General features: G+C 53.2%; 8 protein-coding genes across 8 annotated transcripts in view; 3 read left to right on the forward strand and 5 right to left on the reverse strand.

Moving 5' to 3' along the window:
* Nucleotides 1-760, forward strand: part of GUITHDRAFT_131446 (hypothetical protein) — a gene marked incomplete at both ends in the record, with an annotated part of 3794 nt that extends 3034 nt beyond the window's left edge. The window contains 3 exons of the mRNA XM_005842109.1: nt 117-163; nt 392-654; nt 678-760. Coding sequence (XP_005842166.1) covers nt 117-163; nt 392-654; nt 678-760 — 393 coding nt within the window. The remainder of the gene's footprint in view (nt 1-116; nt 164-391; nt 655-677) is intronic.
* A 332-nt stretch (nt 761-1092) lies between these two features.
* On the reverse strand, nt 1093-3192 carry GUITHDRAFT_149726 (hypothetical protein). The gene is made up of 7 exons (XM_005842110.1): nt 3093-3192; nt 1987-3036; nt 1889-1936; nt 1799-1835; nt 1596-1751; nt 1491-1541; nt 1093-1206 (listed from the first exon to the last, which is right to left on the reverse strand). The coding sequence occupies exons 2-7, from the start codon at nt 3006-3008 to the stop codon at nt 1129-1131; spliced, it is 1392 nt and encodes a 463-aa protein (XP_005842167.1). The 5' UTR covers nt 3009-3036; nt 3093-3192; the 3' UTR covers nt 1093-1128.
* Nucleotides 3193-5953: 2761 nt separating this feature from the next.
* On the forward strand, nt 5954-6926 carry GUITHDRAFT_131448 (hypothetical protein; the record flags this gene model as incomplete). Its single annotated transcript, XM_005842111.1, has 3 exons — nt 5954-6392; nt 6437-6781; nt 6838-6926. The coding sequence occupies 3 exons, from the start codon at nt 5954-5956 to the stop codon at nt 6924-6926; spliced, it is 873 nt and encodes a 290-aa protein (XP_005842168.1).
* Nucleotides 6927-7398: 472 nt separating this feature from the next.
* On the reverse strand, nt 7399-9928 carry GUITHDRAFT_131449 (hypothetical protein; the record flags this gene model as incomplete). Its single annotated transcript, XM_005842112.1, has 4 exons — nt 7399-7452; nt 7549-8606; nt 8772-9386; nt 9433-9928. 4 exons carry the CDS (start codon nt 9926-9928, stop codon nt 7399-7401), a joined length of 2223 nt encoding a protein of 740 aa, XP_005842169.1.
* A 1631-nt stretch (nt 9929-11559) lies between these two features.
* On the reverse strand, nt 11560-14483 carry GUITHDRAFT_98970 (hypothetical protein; the record flags this gene model as incomplete). Its single annotated transcript, XM_005842113.1, has 18 exons — nt 11560-11662; nt 11834-11931; nt 11975-12025; nt 12138-12204; nt 12266-12338; nt 12454-12514; nt 12927-13055; nt 13122-13187; nt 13237-13302; nt 13346-13408; nt 13458-13517; nt 13561-13605; nt 13656-13739; nt 13795-13826; nt 13876-13946; nt 13996-14033; nt 14078-14181; nt 14240-14483. 18 exons carry the CDS (start codon nt 14481-14483, stop codon nt 11560-11562), a joined length of 1455 nt encoding a protein of 484 aa, XP_005842170.1.
* Nucleotides 14484-15556: 1073 nt separating this feature from the next.
* Nucleotides 15557-18481, reverse strand: GUITHDRAFT_98971 (hypothetical protein; the record flags this gene model as incomplete). The annotated part of the gene is made up of 12 exons (XM_005842114.1): nt 15557-15774; nt 15813-15900; nt 15951-16007; nt 16058-16186; nt 16234-16281; nt 16329-16424; nt 16480-16563; nt 16704-16805; nt 17017-17083; nt 17132-17220; nt 17270-18366; nt 18421-18481. The coding sequence occupies 12 exons, from the start codon at nt 18479-18481 to the stop codon at nt 15557-15559; spliced, it is 2136 nt and encodes a 711-aa protein (XP_005842171.1).
* Nucleotides 18482-19160: 679 nt separating this feature from the next.
* Nucleotides 19161-21353, forward strand: GUITHDRAFT_160399 (hypothetical protein; the record flags this gene model as incomplete). The annotated part of the gene is made up of 10 exons (XM_005842115.1): nt 19161-19231; nt 19281-19330; nt 19905-19966; nt 20048-20115; nt 20243-20317; nt 20362-20496; nt 20628-20682; nt 20766-20815; nt 20868-20927; nt 20970-21353. The coding sequence occupies exons 1-10, from the start codon at nt 19205-19207 to the stop codon at nt 21351-21353; spliced, it is 966 nt and encodes a 321-aa protein (XP_005842172.1). The 5' UTR covers nt 19161-19204.
* A 749-nt stretch (nt 21354-22102) lies between these two features.
* Nucleotides 22103-23008, reverse strand: GUITHDRAFT_62690 (hypothetical protein; the record flags this gene model as incomplete). Its single annotated transcript, XM_005842116.1, has 1 exon — nt 22103-23008. One exon carries the CDS (start codon nt 23006-23008, stop codon nt 22103-22105), a length of 906 nt encoding a protein of 301 aa, XP_005842173.1.
* Between the last annotated feature and the right edge of the window lie 256 nt (nt 23009-23264).

Consider the following 23264-nt stretch of genomic DNA (forward strand, 5'->3'; position numbering starts at 1 on the left):
ATCGCCTCCTGATCAGCATCATCTCACCTGCGCTCTCAGAGTGTCGCCCAACATCGCTTGGAGCTCGGCGGTTCTTCGTGTCTCGCACGCTCCTCTCCTCGCTTGGCTTGTTTCAGCCGTCGATTTTCACTTGCCTCGCATCCGAGATTCTTTCCTCGGCCAGGTCCACCCTCCTCAACCCTCGTATCTTTCCTCCCTCCCTCCCTCCCCCTCCCCTTCCCCTTCCCCCTTCCCCTTCCCCTCTCCCTCCTCCCCTCCTCCCCTCCCTCCTTGTAGCTCACCCCCCGTCCTCCTTCCGCTCATCAAGATCGCAACAGATCCTCCTCTTCATCCGTTGGTACCGCCTGGCCCTCCCGCCGCAAGAGGAGGGGGAGCTACTCGCCTGTCGCAGGAGCTTCGATCGCTGGGAGGAACAAATCATGTGCAGGATCGGCCGCAACCGAGTGAAGCCAGTGAGGAGCTCGGAGCTTCAGAGGAGCGTGGGGGCAGCAGCGGCTCTGCTGGGGCTGGAGGTGGAGGAGGAGGTAGTAGAGGAGGACACTGGACTTTCCGTGGACTTCTTCCTCCCTTCTCTGTCCCTGTACATCGAGGTGGATGGGCCTTTCCACTATGCTGTGGATTTGGCTGAGGAGGAGGTGGACGCTGGTGGAGGAGGTGGAACAACTCAGTGGCTGAAGGAGACAGAAAGGAAACTTCCTCTGGGAAGCACGATATTCAAGCAGAGATTGCTAGAGCTCTACCGCAAGGACGTCAGAGGTGAAACCCCCTACCCTCCCTCCTCCCTCCTCTCTCATCAAATTTCCTTCTGCCCTCCTCTTCTCTCTCCCTCACGTCTCCCCCCTCGCGCTCCCCCTCCTACATCCTACATGTCCTACCCTCCCTCCCCATCCCCCCCCCTTCCCTCCTGATCCTCATGCAGTGATCCCGTACTGGGAGTGGCTGAGCCTGAGGGGAGAGGAGGAGCAGCGCGATTACCTCAAGTCTCTTCTCCAACCAGGAGGAGGAAGCAGTGGGGAAAGCTCATCAGACGTTGAGCGGTAGAAACTTCAACCATGGGTTCTACTCTGCTCCTGCGCAGACACTCCCTCCTATCCCTTCCTTGTGTTTCATTCTCATTCTTTACATCCTTTACCGAAGTTTCTTTGCCAAGGATTTGCACTGATCGGCAAAATCTTCCAAGAATTCGGATTCCTTGACAGAACCAGCCTGCTCCAAGTTGTCACTACAGCGATGGAGGAGACAGTCGGAGCAGGTACACCAGGCAGGCGAGGAAGGTACAACAAACCAAAGAAGGATGACAACAGAGAAAGGAGGGATGATAAGGTACAACAGGGGAGAAGGTGGTAGAACAGAAATGAGGAGGATCAACAGGGAGGAAGTGGTCGTACAACACAAGGAAGGTGGTTAGCGAGCAGCATCTCGATTACACCCACACCAGCACTTCATCGCACAGCCAACAAGAAGTGGTGACGTCACCACCGACTTCTCACCTCCTCAGGCCCACAGAACCTTGCGACGAGCAGCTCATACGCGATCTCAACCTGTGACAAGACGATCTCATCACCCATCCTCCTCCTGCCTCCACTGCCACCAACCTCCGATGCGCACTCTCCCGCCTGGTGATGCTCCACCACGTCGGTTAGGAGGACGCGCTTCTGATCCCGCGTGATGTGTCCTTCCTTCGCCAGCTTCCTCAGCGCCGCCACAGTCCTCTCCGTCACTCCCTCCATCAACTCCCTCTCGTTCAGCACCTGCAACCCTGTCACTCCCTCCTTCACCTTCCTTCCTGCACCCGCACATCATCTCCAAGATCGCGTCCGTCGTCTCGCAGACCACTGACGAGGAGATCAGACATGTCAGCTGGGGAGTCAGGAGAAAGATGCGTCACCGTCTCATGTCATCATCTTTGTCGTCGTCTGACAACTCGAACATCATGCTGCCAACATCAGGTCAGTTTTACAGTCTCGTCCAACTCTTTCTCGTCACCTCCCGACCATCCCGCTCCCTTCCCCGTTGCTCGACTGGTTCGCTTCTTCAGCATTCTCTAGCGCTCCTTGCAGGGCCCTCACAATCTCGTCCACGATCTCATCCGCATTCGCATGCCCATCCCCTTCCCGCAGCGACGACGCATCGAACCTGATCACCCGGGCTCCTCCCGAGTTCCCTTGCAGGAGATCTTCGATGGAGGCAGGGCGAACAGAAGCTTGTGACGCATGGTGGTGCACCAGGTACCACCTCCCTCCCAACTTGCGGAACACGTTGGTCGCCAGCATCCGCCGCTCAGTGCCCGGGGAAGAGACCTCCTCAGTGCAAGTGACGAAGGCCGAGGTTCCCCGGACGTGCACCTTCACGTTGGAGGGAGTGATGGCTGTGCTCTTGAAAGCCTTGTCCCGCGCCTGGAACATGTTCCGCCACATGTTCACGATGTTGTCGTACCCCAGCAGAGGCTTCGCCCCTGGGTGGATGCACTGAACGTGCGGGCTGTTGTGCCACACAGTCCCCATCAGCTCGATGTTCTTCGTGCTGAACGCGTTGTAGAAGTCGCTGTTCGTCTTCAGCACAGCTGACGTGTCGTCCATGTGCATTCGGCTTAGCTCGTCCCTAAGGGTGCTCGCCTCGCTGTAACGCTCGTTCTTCACCGCAGACTCCAACGAAGTCTCCAGCTTCTCCACCCACTTCTCGATCACCTGCTCGTCCGGCTGCAGGTCATCCATCCCGCTCTTGGTCTTGTCCGAGTGCCGATCAACGATCCTGTCGTCCGGATCCAACTCCTCCCCGCCATCCCTCTTCTTGCAACACATCCAGTCCCGGAACGCGGACACCGCTTTTGCCCTGCAATGGTTGGGACATACGTTGGCAGCGGAGGGCATCTTGGTGCAGATCGTGGAGCCTGAGCTAGGGCGCAGCACTAGGTTATGATAGTGCGGAAGATTGGAAACGGAGAAGCTGTAGCTGACTGGAGAAAGGCAGAGCCCCAACAAGGTTAACTGTGCGACAAGAACCCTCATCGTTCAATCCTTCTTTCAGGACCACCAACTGCGAACAGGCTGGTGTTAGGAGCAGCCTGTGGCACAATCTTTACTCTCACTCACGCCGGGTTTTGGACAAGTCAGCCCAAAATTGTCAGCGTCTCCGCCAAAAGTCGCTCTCACCCTACCAAATAAGCTCCTACGGTTTGAGCGCAACCAATCTGCGAAACCAAACACCATATCAGACCAGATCATCTTTGCCAGCAACCTCAATGCATGTGGACAATCGTCTCATAGGTATAGACGGTGCTCCTGCACTGGCACCAGTCTACCCCATCTCTAATCACATCCATTGCAACGGAAAACATCTGCTCTATTGAAACCCCAGTGCCAACTAAGAGCGATCGAGGCGACTCAAAACTACATTCAAAACTATGTTTGCTTCCATGCGATCCAATCGAGTTGTCTTGTTCCCAAATCACGAGCTCATCTTCTCCAATCACTTCAAAATTCACATTTTGGTCCCCTGTATGGCCCCCCTTCAAGCTCCTGCCGCCCTCCTCCACAGCCAACTCATCCTATGGCTTTCGGACTCTCAATTTAACACCAGCTCCTTCACTTCTTGCAACCTTGCCTGTTTCCTCGCACTGCTCCTCCTCCTCTTCCGTCTCTCTCCTTCTTTCCTCCCCTTCGCCAGCATGGCTGGCCATGTTAGAAAGGGGAGCCTGGGGGGTGGTCCATGGGGTTTAGAGGGTACCTCTGGGGAAATGGAGGGGTGGGGTTACGGGATGGCCTCGTTGAGGGAAATTAAAATATATTTATAACATTGGTACTGGATTCATAAAAAAAGTTGTCTGCAAAGAAGACAGATTGAAGCATATTGTTTTTTTGGGCCTATAACCCGATTGTACCCCACCCTTTTCCTTCAAAAGATGGAATGAGGACTGGTGGGTTAAGATTTCAACCGGTGGGTGGAATTTCACCCCACCCTACCTTCATCGCTGAAACACTACCCCCACCCTACTTTTTCCATCGGCTACAGTACCCCATCCTAGATTCGAAGTGATCATACAGAGGTGAATTCGAAACATATGACCCCTACCTATCAAATAGATCAATTCAAAAGGAAAGGTCCGGGTATACCTATCACCCCTACCCGTATCAACAAAAACCCTACCCACCCATGTACCCCTGGACTTGTTCAGGTACAGTTGATGCACCCACCTACCGGTACCAGATCAGATTTCATTTCACCCACCCTCTCTATTTGACGACAACGCCGGGAGAAATTCAAGGATGGAGGTGGGGTAGTCATCAACAATTTTCAAGTGGGGGTCCTGGAGGACATCACGAGAATAGGAAATGGTGGGGTACTTTTAGGTAATTTGACGGGATAGTGATGGAGAAGATGAAGATTGAAGGGGTGTCACAGTTGCAGGTTCTGGATGGTAGGGTACTTGGGGTGGGTGACACGGACTAAAATTAGATCCCTTTGTGAACGTAAAAATATTTATAATGATAGTTTGGAACCGTATGGAAAAATGCATCCTACAAGCATTTGTAAATGAAGGATTGAGTACCTGATGGTAAACAAACTAAATTCATTATAGGTTTTTGATGGTACAGGAATCTCACAAGTTTGTTTTTATGCTGTACCCAAATTAAACTTATATATTTTTTATAATTTTGTTTGTACTAATCAGCATTTTAAAAGTAATGACAGTGCGAGAGAGGTGGTCATAGGATTGATAAGCCTCTGGTCCTAGCTTGAGCCTTGAGGAATTTCCATAGGTAATAGGGGTCTTGAGCCTTTAAAAGTTTTACAGGTCAGTCCCTGACATGACGAGGCTCATAACCTGTTATTCGCAAGTTGTTACACAGTTGAGTACGGAAATGTACGGTACGGTCACGCCGTGGTGACGCCGGACTCGGGGCCCCGAGCCGCCGGGCCGGCCCGTCATGGCCGGCCGCCGCAGATCAGTGATGATGACGATCGCTCTCGGATGCATGGCATGATTGCCACAATTTACGGCGGGTTCAACCGTTTCAAAGAAGTTGACAGAGCCAAGTCAAGGCAGTTTCGAACTGACGGTTCGGCCGCGCTCGGCCCGGCCCGCCGAGAGCCTGAGCGGGCCTGGGCTCATCCGTTTGCACTGACTGCCGGCCGCGCGGGCACTGGTGATTAATAACCGCCGAATAACGGTTCTTTACAGAGTTTGTTGCACTCAAAAGGAGATCTTTTAGGGTCAAGGAGGGGTGGGTAGTCCTTGTAGTGACCAGGGGTACTAATATGTTTAAGGACCCGTTCATACGGTTACCTTGTTTGGAATGGGAGGTAGGGGTATTTGCAGTACCGGTAATCACAAGATGGATATGAAAGAAGTCATAGTGAAGTCATAGCAGATCTACCATATTAGTTTGGGTATTTGGAAATAAGGTGGTAGGGGTAGTGTTTCAGTCCCAGTAGGTAGTAGGGTGGAGTGTGTGCAGTATTGTCAGGGGTGGTGGACTGGCATGGGGAGGGACGTGAAAAATGCCGAGAGGGCGATAGCGGGGGCAGGTCGAGAGAGCAGCATGAGAGGAAACGGAGAGATGAAAGGTGCAGTATTGTTGATGGGATATGGTCAATGAAAGAGGAGGAAGATGAAGTGATATCATGAGCGAGGCCTGGTTTCGCCAGGTGTGAGAGGGAGAGGAGATTGGAGAAATGCAGCGGGCGTGTAGATGCAGGACCAGGAGGAGAAGAGAGAAATTGACAAGAGAGGGAAGGAGAAGAATGACGATAAAGTTGAGAAAAGTGATCATGCATGGATGAACAGAGGATTCGTGTAGATTTTAGCAGCCGAGGAAGCAAATATGGTGTACAGAGGAAGGGGGGGGGTGGGGGGGCGGGGGGGGAGCGGGGGGGGGGGGGAAAGGTTCCTGGGGAACCTTCGAAGTGGGGGGGGATTTCAGTGAATTTTCTTCTGAGCGCCTGACAGGACATGGATCGGCTTCCAAGAAAAAAAGCCAGCGATGTGTTCGTCGACGAGCACATCGAGGCGCACACGAGTGACAACGAAGACCATACCTTCGCCGGCATCATGTTCAATGTCTCTGTCGCTAACCTCCCCTTCGAAGCTGTCCAGATCAGCTCCGTGTGGATCAGAGGTGGGCTCGGTCCCATCTCGATCTGGTCGACGCCGGAGGGCTTCGAGGACAAGCGTGAGAAGCAGGAGGAGTGGGAGAACCACTATTCGAAGCAGCATCGAGCGAGCTTGTATCAGTTCAAGGAGATGAAGCTGAAAAAGCCGATCCTTCTGAGCGCAGGAGAGACTAGGGGCATCTACATCCACTCGGCGTGCGAGGGGGACGAGCAGATTGTCTACGACGACAAGCGTGGAAGGCAGACATACTCGGATTTCTGTCTCAAGATTCGGCCAGGTGAGAGGCACGCGGTGCCGCTGGCGATGCTGAGCAGCAAGCAGGGTATGCGCATCTCTCCCACGTTCCCTTCAGCGCTGAGCACACGAACTGGGGGGGCTGGGGCCCAGCATGGAGGGACAACCGGGCGTTCGTGGGGAAGCTTGACTATGGGATCAAGTGGCTGCGGTGGAATCCAGAGGTTCACGTCCAGCTTCCCTCCTTTTTCCGCAAGATAGTTTGGTGCCTGCTGATGTCGCAGCATGCTCGGGCGTCCTGCAGCTTCTTGCACGTGCTCGAAGAGAACAGCCTCTTCTACATCATCAACAGCGTCAACTGGTGGGAGATGGCTGGTTCGAAGAAGGCGTTGAGGAGGAAGAAGGTGGTGAGGGAGGAGGCTGAGGAGTTAGGTGAGTGATTATCTTGTGCGTATCCCATGAAGCAAAACCTTGACTCTGGTGAGCAGCAGGCAAGAAGAGTAAGAAGAGGAGTAGGATGTCATGGCCAGGGCTGAATTACTACGTCGATGACGTGGCGGAGGGCGACGAGCTATAGGGTAGAGGGAAGATGTTGTATCGTATATGGTGTGTCGAGTGTCTGGCTGCTCCTTTTTGAGGTGTTGGGGGAGGCTGAGGGTGTTTGTGCTGATATTGTCGTCTTGCATTCTAATTGAGATTTTCGCCCCCTCGCATGTTTGATTCAACTTTGATTTACTTGCATCCTGATTAAAGTTTGATTTACTTGCACCTTTATTAAATTTTCGTCACGCACAACGACTTGCAAACATCAGCACTACGTGCGCTGAAGTTTTATTTCCTTCCTTGTCCTCCACAGTCCCTCCATCCTCCCCCTCTCTCCCCTCCCCGCGCCTGCCTGCTTGAATGCCTGCATGCCTGCCGAACCCACCCCGAAATTATCCTCTCCGTCTCCCTCTCTATGTTCCCCTCCAACTCTTCCTCTACCACCCTGACCCTGTCGCTCCCTCGCTCCTCCCCCAGCAGGGATGCTTCAAGACTTCTGCTCGGCTTCAGTCCAGCACTCGTGGGCTCGCGCTCTTCTTGATAGATGGGCTCAGGTCACCCTGCCGAGGTAGGAAATTAGGAGGAGGAGGAGGAGGAGGAGGAGGAGGAGGAGGAGGAGGAGGAGGAGGAGGAGGAGGAGGAGGAGCTTCGCTCACCTTGCTTGTGTTGAAGGAGGAGCGGAGAGCGTAGGAAGGGGAGGAGGAGGTCATGGACCTGAGGGACCCCTGAGTCTTGACCTGATGCTCGGCGATGGTCTTTCTCGGAGAGAATTCTTCCTGCCTCACGAGGAATTTCTTCTTGAAGGGGACGACGCGAAGGAAGACGGGGATGCGGAAGACGGGCGGGTCGGCAGGGGAGAAGCGGAAAAGGATCTCCCCGGAGAAGTAGCCGAGCTGGAACGTCCTGGCGAAGAGGAAGAAGGAGATGGAGCAGCCGGGCGCGGCGAAGTTCGAGTCGATCTCGAGGGAGGAGTTGCGAGCACGCGCCTGGATGCCGAGCTCGAGGAGGGGAAGGCCCTCGATGTTGAGGAAAAAGCGACGATGGTGCGAGTCGAGGTTGCGGATCACGACCTGGAACCTGTGGGGGGAGGAAGGAGAACCGGTCCTCTCTGCCATGGCCTCATCTGCCGTGATCTGGTGGACTACCATGGCGATGAAGGTTCCCTCAAACGGGACCCAGGGGATCGTCTCGTTATCGAGCCCGAGGAGGAGGAGCTTCTTCACTAGCCGCACCATCGCCTCCTCGTTGCTGTCGACGGTTCTGCATCTCTCCCTCATCTTCTCGAAACCCATCGACATGATGAAGCCCGCTCCTCCTCCTCCTCCCTCACCCTCCGCCTCCTTCGCGCTGTCGTCCCGCCATGTCCCGAACGTCCCCGTCGTCCTGTGAAGCTCGATGAGCCTCCCGCGGGTGAACTTGAGCCCCTGCCCGAGCTGCATGTCGACGGCGAGATCGAGGATCGAGTCCAGGGGGTCCTCCCGAGGGAAGCAGACGAGGGCGAGGCGGACGAGGGCGCACAGCCATTGGGAGTAGGAGACGTGATGGATGTCGCACTCTACCTCGTGACCCCACCTGGCGTCCCAGCTGATGGCTGTGGGGAGCTGCTTGGTGTGGTGAATGAGCCAGGCGATGTCCTTCATGGAGATCTGAGCCGACGGAATCATTTCGCGCACGAAGTGAAGAAACTCCGCCGGGTTCATGGTGACCTCCGAGCCTGCGGCAGCTTGAGAGGTGGAAGGAAGATTGAGGATGGAAGGGGAGGAGAAGGAGGTAGATGGGGTGAAAGGTTTGGAGTGGGGGGTGACAGGGAGAGAGAGCCTAAGGGGAAGGAGGGAGGAAAGAGGGAGAGCGGGAGGAGGGAGGAGGGAGTACGACTCACTGGCAATGTCGTCGAAGGTGATTGCCGAACCCTCTAGCGTTTGTCTGCCGCAGTAATACTTGAAGATGAAGTAGAGGATGCTGCCGTTTTCCTTGATCTGCCCGCAGATCGTCGAGTCGTAGAGGGTGAGGAGGTGAAAACGATGTCGCTTCATGCAAGCAAGCAGCTCTGGCTCCCTCGCTCGCACCTCCTTCTTGAAGTTCTCGAACTCCCAGCTGTCTTCCGCCACGAAATTCTTCCTCGCGAGCTCCACCGCCTTGGCTACCAGTTGGGAAGGAGCTGCGGAGGGGATCGTGTTGTCGTCGCTCCTCTCCCTCCACGAGTAGCCCAGCTTGGGTTGGAACTGCCTTACCTCCTCACTGAACTGCAGCACGTGCCCCGCATACCCCTGGGCACGGGAGGCGGTGAGCGAGAGGTTCCGAAAGTAGTAGGACAGCTGCTCCGACTTTTCCTGCCTCCTCCTGCTTGTCTGCGGCTCCCCATCCTCCCCTTGCAGGGAAGCCCTTGGCGTGTTGTACTGGGCGCTGACCCTGGAAGTGTGCAGCAAGTGGACGCTCCTTGCCGTCGCTCCTCCCGCCGTCTGCTGCTCCTTCGTCGCCTCAGGTTGGGCGGCATCTGCGAGAACAAACATCAGCAGGCGAAGGTACAAGTCGTCGCTCACAAGTGAAGTTGCGCCGGGGAGTGCAGAAGTTTTCCACCTCTAGCTTTCCCTTCCCCCAGAAATCCTTCCCCACGCTCTTCAGCGCCGAGATCTTCTGCCTGGTCGTCACTGGTCCCTCTTCCATGTGCGAGCTGCGTTCACTCAAGAGCCCTCTAGCTGAGAGCTTCGTAGGAAGAGTCCTCGTGGTCGGCAGCCCTACGGAAAGGTCTTCTTCCTGCTGCAATGCTGCATGATCGACGATGGTAGCTATCGGAAGCGTCGGGACCCTCGGCTCGAAGTAGCGCTGGCCCAGCATCCGCCCTCGCGCATGTTTGCCGCCGTCGATCACCGTCAGAGCTCTGGACGGCTCTCTTCTTACAGGCTTCAGTCGATTCAAGGCCACAACCTTCTTTACAGCCTTGCGGAAACCAAGAGCAGCTCCGGGGGCCCTCCTATCGGCATGAAGCTCTTCAACCCCTTGACTCTCGTCTGAGAGGTAGGGAGAGATCAAGGTCATGATAACAAGGTCAGTTCATGGCTGCCCCGTCCGACTCTGTTGAAGTACGTAAGATCGAAAACTGGTAATGACAGCGCCTTGAAAAATATCTCAAGTGATAGCAACAACACCTACCCTACCCTCTTGTCACTGAGTCAAGTTCCTGTTCTGTGTGCCCTGCCCTGCCCTGCCCTGCCCTGCCCTGCCCTGCCCTGCCCTGCCCTGCCCTGCCCTGCCCTGCCCTGCCCTGCCCTGCCCTGCCCTGCCCTGCCCTGCCCTGCCCTGCCCTGCCCTGCCCCGTCCCGTCCCGTCTTCTCTCCTCCTCTCCCCTCCCCTCTCATCTTGTAGCGGCCGCGAACGGCTTGCCATATCCGCCATCAACGCCCTTGACCTCTACCGTTGGGCGGTTACAAATACAGTAACGGAGTTTCGGATTTACTTAAAATGAGTGCAGCAACCCCGCCCCAGCGACACTTCACATAGGTAGAAGAACAATGTGGGGGAACGAGCAGGAGCAGGAGAGCAGGAGCAGGAGAGCAGGAGAGCATGAGAAGGGGGAGGGGGAGGAGCAGGAGCAGGAGAGCAGGAGAGCAGGAGAGCAGGAGAGCAGGAGAGCAGGAGGAGCAGGAGGAACAGGAGGAACAGGAGGAGCAGGAGGAGCAGGAGGAGCAGAGGAAGGTTCAGGGTATGCATTAGGAGCAATTCAAGCACGCAGATATGAAGTAGGAGTTTTCAGGGATGGGTTGGTATGTTGGGGAGGAACGAAAAATGGCTTCAAACCATGCACCATCATGAGTGATAGACAGTAAGTTCAATAGCAAGCTCGACACGTCAGAACTTGCTATAACCAGATCGATTGCTCTACCCATTGATATCTGCTCGCAGATCATGAGGAAAGTCGCCGGGAAATCTCTGCTTGTCCTGTTGCTCGCTTTCGTTTCGTTGACCTCAGGCGCCAAGTTGGGCGCGTCAGAGGAAGATGATGAGGTGACAAGACGGTGACATCCAGCTGCTATGTCTGAATCTTGCTCCTTCTCTCCTACCAGCATGTGAAGCAAACCAACACACGGATAGAGCGATCAAGAAGGATGGCGCGAGAGTTGGAGAAGCATGCGATGAAGATGGAGAGCGCCCTGCAGGACGTATGCAAATGTCGTATCCCGAGATGTGCTGTATTGTGATCGCATCGTTACTTCAGAAACTCGCTCTCCTGATGGAGAAGAAGATGGAAGCCAAGGCCCGGAGAGAGAAAGGCTCCTCCAAGCACATCACTGTCAGGGAGCGAGCAACCTCGAACAAGCAAGCTTTACAGCAGCAAAAGCATTCTTCTCTTCCTCCTCCAGCAGCAGCAGCAGTTGTCAGCCAAGGAGCAGAGTCGTCGTCGTCAAGCAGAAGTCACAGGAGGCATCAGGTAGTTGCGATGAGAACCAACAAAATTGCTGGTTGAAAGTGCATGACAGAACAGGAGAGGCCTCTTCGCGTCATGGTTGAACGGTTGGATCTGGCCCACTATCTAGAGGTGTATCATCAATCTCATATCATATTCTTTCTACGAAGACGATCTTTTTGGAATGCATGAACCTGTACAGTTACTTGTTTGTCACGGTCTGTCTTGTCGCTGTCAAGTCTTCCCTGCCTTGTCTCTTCATATCTCACACATTCCATCGGGGGGTTGCTCGCATCCTGCCGTCCGAGCCCTTCTCGAACCACAGATGCTTCGTGGGCTTGAACTTGGAGTGAGTCTTTGACTTGGCCCTGAGGGAGAAGAATGAGAAGGGACGGAAGTCAAACATGCGCGAAGACAAGCAGAGGAGGAGGAGAAGAGGAAGAGAGCGAACGAAGAGACGAGAGGACTAACTCGGACAGGAGGCGATCAGGAAGCAAGGGATGGGGAGGGAGTTTGGACGGCAGCAGCAGGTGACTGACCGGAGGGAGTTGATGGACTTGTAGTGTCCTCCGATCATCTTGGTGCTCATGGCCTTCCTCTCAAAGGATCCCAGCACATCCTTGGTGGCTGTGATCGCCTGCTCCTCTCGTCAGTTGCTCGTGTGGAAAGATTCCTCCCACCTCCAGGGATCGCTTCCTCCTTACTGCCTCGTCGATCCGCTGCGCAAGGATCTGCACATCCTTGAGGAGAGAAGGAAGAAAAGGAGGAGGAGGAGGAAGAAAAGGAGGAGGAGGAGGAGTGGAGACGAGGTGAACAAACGGGGATGACGAAAGCTGCACTCACCCTGTTCTCCGGGCGGACAAGGGAGACAGCATACCCTCTCCCTCCTGCTCGGCCAGTGCGACCAATGCTGGGCAGGAGAGGTCAGAGGACAAGGCAGAGAGAGGGACCAGGTAGCGAAAGGGAAGTACCGATGAATATAGTCGATCGAGGAGGCAGGCATGTCGAAGTTGATGACAGCCTTCACCTGAGGGATGTCCAACCCTTCAAAGCATGTCAGGCCGGCAAGGAGCACAAGAAGAGGAGGGAAGGAGCGAGGAGCGAGGAGCGAAGGAGCGAAGAAGGAAAAAGCAGGAGACAGGAAGGAGGGAGATCTTACCTCGAGCAGCGATATCAGTACAGACGAGAGCTTGAAGCTGCCCATCAACAAACATTTGCATCTGAAGGAGGAGGGTCAATCGGCAACAGAAACCTCGTGAGGCAGCCTGCCTGCAAGTATCTCTCCTCCTCCGAGATGTCTCCATGGATGGAAGCGTGGGGAATTCCTTCTTGCTACCATCTGCGCGTCAGAGCAGAGACGAAGGACGTACAGGAGGACATAGGAATTGCTGAGGAAGAAAGGAGGGTGTGGAACCAAGGGAGGGAGGGGAAGATGCAAAGGAGGAGGATGAAGGAAAGAAGGAGGACCAAGGAAGGAAGGAGGACGGAGGAATCAAGGAGGAAGGAGGAGGGGAGAAGGGAGAAGGGAGAAGGTAAGGAGGAGGAGGACGAGGACGAGGAGGACGAAGGAGGAAGGAGGAAGGAGGAGGAGGAGGAGGAAGGAGGAGGACTACAAGTGAGAGCGCAAGTGACCTTCAGCTGCTCGTGGACGAACGAGCATCCTGCCCGAGTGTTGCAGAAGATGAGGATGCTGGCCGTGTCTCCGCTCTCCTTCTGGACTTTGGTCAGGCAGTAGCGAACTTGGTCCAGGAGCACGTCTCTCTGCCTCGATCGTCAGCTTGCGAGGACATGAAGGGCAAGAGGAGGTTCCTGTTCCGAAGGCTTCACTTCAATGAAGTTCTGGACGATCCCGGTGGGGATGTGATGCAGTTGATCTGTCTTGACTATCTTCAGCTGCAGAACCGAGTCAGCGGCGCAAGTCCTTTGACTCCTTTTTTTCTACATGTGGAATCTTCTTGGTAACAATCTTCTCCGCATCAAGCCTGATCGTCGCAGCGCTGAGAAGGAACTGCTTCAACGTCATGCTCTCAATGTACATGACGGGCAGCCACCTGGAGGGAGCCGTCGTCCCCCATGGAGAAGGGAGTACTCCTCTGCAGCATCTGAGCTTCCTCCTGCAAGCAGACCATGAGGAAGAAAAGATTCTCTCCGCTGTGAAAGCACCTCAGAGGAAAGCCGGATCTTCATAACCTGGCGGTGAATTTCTGCAGCTTTACGACTGGCCTGCGAGAGGGTTCAGAGATGAATGTCTGAACTTTCGCTGTACGCTAGTAGTGGCTCTAATAATCTTATCAAGCTCGTTCTCGAACCCCTGATTGGTCTCGTGAGTCACATTGGCTGTGCTCACAGTCCATTGCGAACCTGCGTGAACATCGTATCGGCCTCGTCGATTGCAATGAATCGAATGTCTCCGAAGTAGAGTGCACCAAGTTTTGAAAGTTGAATCTAACAATCTATTAGAGAGGAAAGCTATGAGGTGTGAGAGAAGGTGAATCATCACCACTCTCGTGGGAGTTCCAATCACGATGTCACCTGCATGTCAAGATCATGCACGAGATCGCAACTCCAAGACATGGCTTACATCCAGCTTGCAAGCTTTTCTTTTGTTTTGACAGAGTGCCAGACCCTCCAAAGAATCCTTCGACCTTAAACCTGGCAAACGGCTCTCATAAACAATCTCCACCCCACGATATGTTTCTACTTGATGTGATGGCAGAGGCTCTTAGCTATGGCAAGCACCTGTAACGCGTATGATCGTCAACGCAAGAGAGGCAGAGTCTCACTTGTTCTCCAAGCTCTCTGGTCGGGACGACGATAAGAATGCGCGGGCGATTAGGCAGTGAACGTTTGTTAGTGAGGGACTCCAACATCTTCAATCTTGTGATCGCTGCATCGCAGTGTGTCAAGACCAAGGGCTCATCATATCCCACCATTGCGAGGCTCACCCGGGATGAGGAAAGAAAGAGTTTTGCCTGTTCCTGTCTCTGCCAGGAGCAAAGTGCTCTTCCCGCGCAACGTCGTTGGTAACGACAGCGCTTGAATCTCAGTCGGCGTGTCGAATCCGAGCTGCTTGAGCGCGTTCAATATCAGCGGCTGCAGTTCCGGGCACCAAGTTCTGGCCTCCTGTGACTTCTTGGGAATCTGACTCACTGTCTTCACATCTTGACTCGCTCTCGCTGTTCGCAACATTCTGGAGCCTGAGATGTCCTGGTGATTGTTCAGGGTTCTCCTTGCAGATGCGAAGTGATCGAGCACTGTGGGGTGAGAGAGCTGAAGTCCCTTGCAGTCTTGATGTTTCTCTCCACCTTGAAGTGTACGAGGAGCCCGCCATTGCGAGTACCGCCTCTGCTGCTGATTGAGCCATTGACCGGCCAATCCTCGTAATTCATTCCTATGCGCAATTTGAACTTGGTAGGCACACTGGTAAAGACGCTTGATTTGCATCTGTGACAACTATCGAGTTACAATAGAATAGAACGAACATACACACAATGGACCAGAAAGTTAGAGAGGTTTGTATGGGGTCAGGGACGATGAGTGTGATCATGGGCATGCATATTCCAATAACCATTTGCTTCTCGTTCCCATTCCAGACCCGGGAGAACAGCGAGTGAGGAAAGGAAGCGTGTAAAGTCTATCGGTCATCACCATCACCATCACTTCCTTCCCTGCTCCTGCCCCTGCTCACTATCGCACATACTCATTCTCCACCTCTCTTTCTCGTCCTTCTCCTTCAACTTGCCCTTCTCCTGCACGGTCTTTCCTCTTCCTCCTCTTCCTCCTCTTCCTCCTCTTCCTCCTCTTCCTCCTCTTCCTCCTCTTCCTCCTCTTCCTCCTCTTCCTCCTCTTCCTCCTCTTCCTCCTCTTCCTCCTCTTCCTCCTCTTCCTCCTCTTCCTCCTCTTCCTCCTCTTCCTCCTCTTCCTCCTCTTCCTCCTCTTCCTCCTCTTCCTCCTCTTCCTCCCCTCCCTCGTCCCCCCTCAACTCTCTACTCATTCTGATACGCTCGGACCCCTGCGATTAGGCTGCATGTGGACAAGGGGATTGACAGGACCACCGGTAGTTTCGACAACCCATAAGGGGGTATTCCAAAAGTTTGTGTTTTCTCCCTCTGGAGACTTTTTGAGAAAGTTTGGGCGGCTCAATCTTCCGAAGTTCCGCCGGGCGGCCCGGCAGGACTCGGGCCCGATGATCGGAATTGAGTAGAGAAAGTACTACAAGTCTATAGAAACAATATCTATTGGCCGCTGATGATATTTATCACTTAGTAACCGGGCACAAGGGAAGGGACTTCAAAGTCTGCATCGGGCTGGGACTCTATGTCTGAAGTACTTATCGTCGAATCATCATCGTCCTCACCGCTGCTGCCTGTCTCAAATTCATACTCTCTGTAGGAGACCTCTGATATCTCCTCCGACTGTGCTGCGGCGTCGTAGTGCAACTCCATCCCCGTCGGCGACCATCTCTTGGCCAGCTCTCGGGCTGCTCACAAGGTCAGCAACTGGAAGTTCTCAGCTCACTTGACTCTCGACCGAAGGCTCTGATCTCAGGGCAGATTCCGCCGACCGTCTGCTCTACTAAGGCCAATATGACCTTCTGGTAGATGGCCTGCAGAGGTTCAGCACGGGGCCGGCGGCAGCAACTGAGTTTCAGCTCACCACCCGCTGATCCTGTTCCATGATGACAGTGTCCAAGTCCGATACGTTCAGATGCTTCTGCCCAGGACCGCAAGTCAACTCGCGATGTGCAGGGCGCGTGCTGGAACCTGGTTGCTGAGGATACTGGCAAGGTAGAGGTTCTCGGCGTGATATTTCTCCGGGTTCAGGTTCGGCTGCATCGTCGCACGAACGAAAGGGATCTTGCAGTCGTTCGGCGGTTCAATCTCCCCCCTGGCCTGCACGCTCGAGATAAGACTAGGAAGAAGCTTTCTCCGGCACTCACAATCTTGCGGTACTTCTCCAAGAGGGTCTCCTCGGATTCAAAAGTACTCTGAAAGGACATTTCAACCGCAGGGCATCAGAGGGCAGGTTGCTTACAGTATCTTGTTTGAAGTAGTAGACTTTGCCCTGGAACGTTGCCTTCACATAGTCTTCCGCGATCATGATTGTATACAGGATCTCCTTGTGCTCATTCTTGGTTTGAAGTGCATCAATATCGCACTACTGCCACAATCAAAGAACTTCTCACATTCATCTTCTCGTAATGTCTGCTGCAGAATGGAGTGCCTGGTGGCGGGAGCTTGAGGTGGTATCGTTCCAGCAGTGCAGTTTCCTGTTGAATCGTTACGATCGAACGTGGACGGCAGCCGTTCACTGTCTCGTTGAACGTGAGGATATTAGGAACCCTCAGCTTCGATGCGTTAACTCGTATCTGCTTGCACTCAACGAAGGCGCCATGAGGTTAAACAACACCTTTGTGGTTGATGAGACATTGAAGTATTTCTGGAACAGCTCAACATATTCCTGATCTCTCCTCTCGTTGAGCTCACTCTGGGAAGTGTAACACTTCAAGTGCTGCAATCTCCAACTCAGACACCAAGAAGCCTCTCAAGAGGAATCAATGCGTGCCTGGTTCAAATACGAGCCTAGAGGGTGGATTGATCGTTTTGCCTCCCACCTGTATTCCAATTACTTTTCATACTTCTAATCACATCAGCCTCTCATACCTTTCACGGATTTGAGATCGTATATCCTTGATCAGACGTGCAGACTTGCGATCTGGCACCTCTTGAACTTGAGTCCAAGAGAAGCCATTGGTGGGAATTTTGCAAGCGCTGCAAATTTGCCTGTACCTGGACGAAGGTATCACCAAGAGGACTTCAAAACACCTCCTCATGCACCAGAGAGCCTCATGGTTGGCAAAAATGTCTGCCTCGACGAACATCGGCCTCGAGAAGCAGTGCTTGCATGTTCGAACCTTGTGCCTAATCTGCACACACCTCACAATCCAGGCACCAACGCAAAACAACTGCTTCCACCTCCTTCCACTTGCCAAGGTCGTAACCTCTCTCGACGCCCTCTCTCAGGTATGCAGCAGCCGTCATTCGATGATCAAGTTCGTATGAGCAGTGGAGAGGATTGCCGTAGGAATTTGTGCCATCGTCATGAACCACAGGTCCTGGACAGTAGGGGCAAAAATCCATGGTTCTTTTTGAGATGTAGATCATTTGCTTGTCCACGTGATTCAGACTCTTCATTGATGAACCATATCGTTTCCATACTCTTCTGGTGGTCTTCGAGGTGTTGTCTTCATTCAACCTTAGTAGAATACAGTTGTTTTGGGGTTTTTCCCTAACCCGGATCAAGTTCAAATTTGTGATTTTTTTTGGCTTGTCTGGCTTGATGCGCCAGCCCAAGTCTGCATCAGGCATCTGGTCAATCGCTTTGGATTGCATCTTGAGCTGTCGAACAGTGGAGGTGCTCAGGGTAGCCTCGGATTTCTTCTCCATCAGCACCAACTTTTCAGGCTTCACTGTCTCGATCTCAGTTTGGGAATACTGAGACGTCAAGACTTCATTCTCGTGATAGCTCCTGTCCTCTTGCATTGTTATGGGCTCATGCATTTCAACAGATTGTTGGTGAAACCCATTCGCCTTGGTGTCTTGGGTACTTGCTGACAACATGTCGGCAGCAATGGAGTACACCCTCGCAACAGGGTCCCTGCCGTTGTCAACTTCATGCTGAAAGAAGACAGGCGAATCTTCAAAATTCAACGTAGGGAATCTCGATCCCGGTGATGCCCTATGATTCACAAGAGCCGACATGTCATAGGCTAAGGCGGCAATCTTTGCCGTGGAGTATACACCAATGGTCTTTCTCAAGGACTTTGCTGAATAACCATCTTTTGATTTTGATACACCCCTGTACTTGACATTTTGATGTTCCTCTCCATGATGATCCGCGAATTTCCATCTTGTCAATGCTGCTTTCTTCGGTGTCTGGGCTATGCCATCGTCTTGTGCGAGCGGCCTCTTGCCTGCTCCTCCCCGACATCTGCAAACACTGACGTACTGAGCTGACAATGGCTCAACGGTTCTCAATCCTGAAGTGGCAAGGAACAGATAGAGAAGCAGACCTATACGGTAAAGTTGTAGCAACAAACGTGTCGCCATGTATCATTCCTACTCACAACCATCCCACTGATTGGCAATGATGGACCATGATTGCTCTACAATGACAACCTGGGACATGTTGGACGTTCTACTTCCACACGTGATTGAGAGGAAAGCTCGATCTTTCACAGGGGAGTTTCTGCCCCGTCAATTCCTCAGACGCTACTTCCCCTCTCCTCGCTCCCTCCTCGTTCTTCTCTTCCTCCAGCTCCGGCGGCCGCATCTCGTCTCATCGCTCAAGTGCATGGCCCTCATCACCCGGACTCGGGCTCGGAACTTCCCCCGGCGAGCACTGAAGTGCTGACTGAAGTGACCGGCACGCAGACCGGCACGATCCCAGTAGGGCAAGAGCGGGGATGAGGGTGAGCGAGGAGCGGAGGTTGAGGTGTCCTCTGCGCGTGAGCATGGAGGGGCTTCACGTTGTGTATGTCGGCAATGTCAGCAGCGCGACGTCGGTGAGAGGAGGAGGAGGAGGAGGAGGAGGATCACGAGGATGAGGAGGAGGAGTAGGAGAGGAGATGGAGAGGTCGAACTTGACAGGGATCAGATGAAGATACGTGGGAACGGCAGATGAAGCGTGGGAGGTGGTACAACGTGCAGGATTGGAGGGAGGATCTGGGTAACGAGGAGCAAGATGATTGGGAGTATAATGAAGGGGTTACGTCTTGATGAACACAAGCAAAGGAGCTCTGACTTGTTCCATACTCTGAATTTTCAGAGGCATGATACTGATTTCATCTTGTTCAGCCCAAGGCAATCGAAGAATTGTTCACAAAATTTGATTCCTTCGTCAGCTGTGAGATGAAGAGCGCAGGATATGGATTTGTGGTCTGTGTAACTTCAGGAATGGTTGATGCATTTTGACACGTTCGAGCAGAAGTTTGAGAAATCGTCTGATGCCGAAGATGCCATATCGCAGTACGATGGGTGAGCGATTCATGTGATATATACATGTCAGCGAACATTGTTTGGATGGTCTCCTGTATGAGCATCGTAGTCGGTGATGAAACCGCCAGTAGGTAGTGACGTGTTCAACCATCGTATCGTGTTGATGTGGGTGGCATGCAAGAGGACTTGTTTGCCAAGGGCATAAGGACTCATTTCTGGAGTTGTGGGCTGTATGAAAGACACGGTGTGTTGACGCTGTCATCCATGAATGGAGGGAAGGATCGCTCACGGGTTGAAGGAAGGCTTTTTGCTCTGTGAGGAAAGAGAGTAGTGTGCATGCGAGGATAGGACAGAGCTTTTGAAATGAGTGCTTGTTTGGGGTCTCTTTGGACACGGAATGTGGATTTGGCAACTTGAGGCATGACAAAAAACCAACATCTCTTGGATGAAGGGGTCTGCTTCTGAAAGGGGTCAAGTGAAACATGGAGGTTATGGACTTGATAAGGCGGGGACACAATATGCACTTGGTTGTCATAGAAGTGTTGCAGCTTTTGTTGGATACAGAATTTATCATCATGCCGCCCATCTAGAGTCACTTTCTTACTTCTCCTAGGTATGAGCTTGAGGGCAATAAGCTCAGGGTCCAACATGGGAGGTCACAAGCAGGTCGAAGAGGTATCTCTCTATTTTCTAGGCATTGGCTCAATTTCAAAAACCAAACTTATGCATCCTGCTTCTCACTTGGTTTGAACTAAGGCGACGATCGCGGAGGATATGATGGTGGCCAAGGCTCTCGAGGTCCTCGCCCAACTGGCCAAAATCGGGTTGGAATTTATTTCTTGGATTTGGATGCAAAGACAACTTTCGTGTGTTTGTTGTGGATCTGGCAATCACGGCCACCAACTGAAGACTGGACAGCTTCTAGATTTGATCTAACCAGGTTTCTTGCAGGTCTACGTTGACGGCATCGATGAAAAGACGAGCTGGCAAGATCTCAAAGATTTTGCAAGGAAAGCCGGCAACCCGGTGATTTGTCAGACATCTCGAAATTTTGTGCTGACTCCCCTTAGGCCTATACGGACACGGTCATGGATTCGAAGGGCAAGTACGGAGTCATTGAATACAGGACTGCAGAAGATTGCTACAGTGCATGTCGCATGCTTGACGGAACCATGATCGGCAGCTGCAAAGTTCGCGTTTACGAGGTAAAAGTGCGCTATTCTGAATCGTTGTTTGACAAGCTTATTACTCTAGGCCAGCGGATCTTCTTCAGGCGGAGGCAGCAGTAATTTTTTCTTGTCTTGATTCCTGTTAATTTGTGACCTGGAATGTCAAGGGAGCGGAGGTAACCCTCGAGAACGCAGTGCAGGACGCAACGGTGGTTCAGACAGGTAGGTGGAAACGTATATCTGATCCCAAGCTTGAACGAATTTCTATATGGATTTTATGCTTTTTCTCACTGCAAAATATACAGATATGAGGATAGAGGACCCCGAGGTTCTGATAGGAGGGATTACCCTGACCGTAATCTTTGCGGACGGAAACGTCGGTCTGTGCTCATCTTGTTTGTGAGCAGGCTATGAACGTGGTGCTGGGGATCGCTACGGTGACAGATACCCACAAGGGGGTCGCAACGGTGAGCTGCCCTCGTCACCTCAGTGCTCTAACTGGACGGAAGACCGTCCTCCCATGGATCGCGGCGGCTATGATCGCGGTGGCTACGACCGTGGTGGCTATGATCGCGGCGGTTACGATCGCGGAGCCCCGCCGCGCGGAGGTCCAGATCGCTATGAACGAGGTGGGCCTGACCGCGGAGGCTACGGCGACCGCGGAGGCTACGGCGACCGTGGAGGTTACGACCGCGGAGGTTATGACCGCGGAGGCCCTCCTGTGCGTGGAGGCGGCGGTTATGACAGGCCCCCCATGGGCGGCGGCCGCCCCAGGTCGAGGAGCCCAGTGCGGCCGAGGAGCCCACGACAGAGGTAGAGAGAATGGCGAGTCTGCCACGAGGCTGACAGGACGCAGATCTCCTCCTCGCCGCGGCGCATCCCCTGTTCGGTAGTGTGCGATCGCGTGCAGACACTGGGACTGACTGTCCTTTAGTAGGTCCCCTCGCCGTGGAGGATCCGAGCCAAGATAAACATTTTGCCACCAGGACCCAAAGACACACACGCGTACTAGGCGTTTCTTCATGAATAAATTGGTCGTGTTATAGAATTCTCGAATGAGTCCAAGATCACAGCAGGATAAAAGTTGGTGTACTTGCCGTACGCATGAGTGGATGGAAAACGATAAGTTAGATAACCTGGAGTGAGGACATCTTTCAAAAGCGCGGACTGCACCGAAACAGGACTTGAGCTGGAACGTCTTGTATTAATGATGGTTGGCATGTATACTTCTCTGACGGTGAGCTATTAAAGCGCTTCGATTCTCGGGAGTTTGAGAGTCTACTCATGTAGCAATCCATTCGCAGAATGCGTTCTGAAAGCTTCAAGAGCATCGGTTTATCTGTATCTTGAGGTGAATTGACAGCAGGTCGATCACTTAAATCAAAGTACCTCATCGATCAGGTGTGATCTGACTCAGACTGAGAGCAGTGGGCCAATTCCACCTCTCTGAACTCGTTGTCTGATTCAGTATGAGACAGTCGTAGTCGATTTACTGAGATACGAAAACAGTATATCATATGGAGAGCTACAAGTCTTTAATATCAGCTCCTGGCAGTAGGCTGGCTATCACGCTTAGAGGCAAAAGGCGGCAAGAAAGAAGCCCAACGACGTACCAGCTGTTGTCCTTGTCAAGTCTTAGAGCTCAACGGATTGTAACCTGCCCGTTCGTCTCCCTCCTCATGATGGCCTTGGCTTCATTCTGAGGCAGGTTGGTGTAAACCAAGAAGGAGTTGCCGTCGGAGTTTTTATCGCAAGTGATACATCCTGAGAGAGCGATCTCCATGCTGTTGATGTTGCAACCTCTGCTGCCGATGAACCTTCCAACCTCATGTTGTGGCACCCGCACCTCGAACGTGGGTAGACTTCTCATGCTCTGCAGCCTGGCTTGTGACTTCGCGCATGCTTGTTCACATCCTGTGGGGTTGGAGAACGAATTAGCGATCTGCATCCTATACAAGGGGATCGTAGTGTAGACATCTCCTCCTGCCACTTGAATCATGGTCTCAGTAAGAGGACGTGATGCCCAATAGGCCGGGTTAGACTTGTACGGGTTGAAGGAGGCGTTCTTGTGTGTGTTGAGGGGAAGGTTCCAAGCTTCGAGGGTTAGGTTGAGGTTCGGACGCGAGTAGCATCTTCTGAGCGTCATGTGCCAGGCTTGTGTGTCATGCACGTTGACGACCGTGATGCCATGACAGTGGAGGAGACAATCAGCGTCTGCAGCCGGGTCATGGATGACTTTGAGGACAGACTCGTCCTCAAGCACCTGCTTTGCAAATGCAAACAGCTGGTCTTTGATGGGAGAGAGCATATCCAGCAGGAAGCAGAGTTGCCCTCCATCTTCTCTATCGATGGCAAACTGGATCAAAGTGACCGAGCCGATTCTTGAGAGGTTGACGCCCTCGCAGTCCCAGGCAAGGAGCTTCACATGCTCGAGCTCTTTCTTCAACCTCGCCAACGAGTCTGCTCCATCCACAACAAGCGTCTCGACGTTGCCTTCCTCCTTGATGCTCAGCCGACTGAGAGTTGCGGCAAGCTCTGATCGCCGCATAGGCCGCGTTTCTTAGCTCGCAGGGGCCCGAATTCGAATTCGGGTCAAACAGTGGCGCTGTTGACTAATCTTTGTATTGAGAAATCAGACTTTTAGCTTTTTTGTTTCTTCTTTTTTTCTATATCCTGCGTTAGAGGAGGACGGGATAAACACTGCGAGCGACACAGGCTGACTTGGAGCACGAGGAGGGACGCTGACTTGGAGCACGAGGAGGGACGCTGACTTGGAGCACGAGGAGGGACGCTGACTAGGAGCA

This window comes from Guillardia theta (genome assembly GCF_000315625.1).
Source record: "Guillardia theta CCMP2712 unplaced genomic scaffold GUITHscaffold_1, whole genome shotgun sequence".
In the NCBI taxonomy this organism is placed as follows: Eukaryota; class Cryptophyceae; order Pyrenomonadales; family Geminigeraceae; genus Guillardia; species Guillardia theta.

What these genes read in the sequence shown, in the direction of transcription:
- GUITHDRAFT_149726 (XM_005842110.1), bottom strand. Translation starts at nt 3,008, where the DNA reads ATGAGGGTTCTTGTCGCACAGTTAACCTTGTTGGGGCTCTGCCTTTCT. An exon ending in GGGAGCGGGATGGTCGGGAG is followed by an intron (nt 1,937 to 1,986) that starts GTGACGAGAAAG and finishes TGATGTTGGCAG; the next exon opens with CATGATGTTCGAGTTGTCAG. An exon ending in GACGCGATCTTGGAGATGAT is followed by an intron (nt 1,752 to 1,798) that starts GTGCGGGTGCAG and finishes ACAGGGTTGCAG; the next exon opens with GTGCTGAACGAGAGGGAGTT.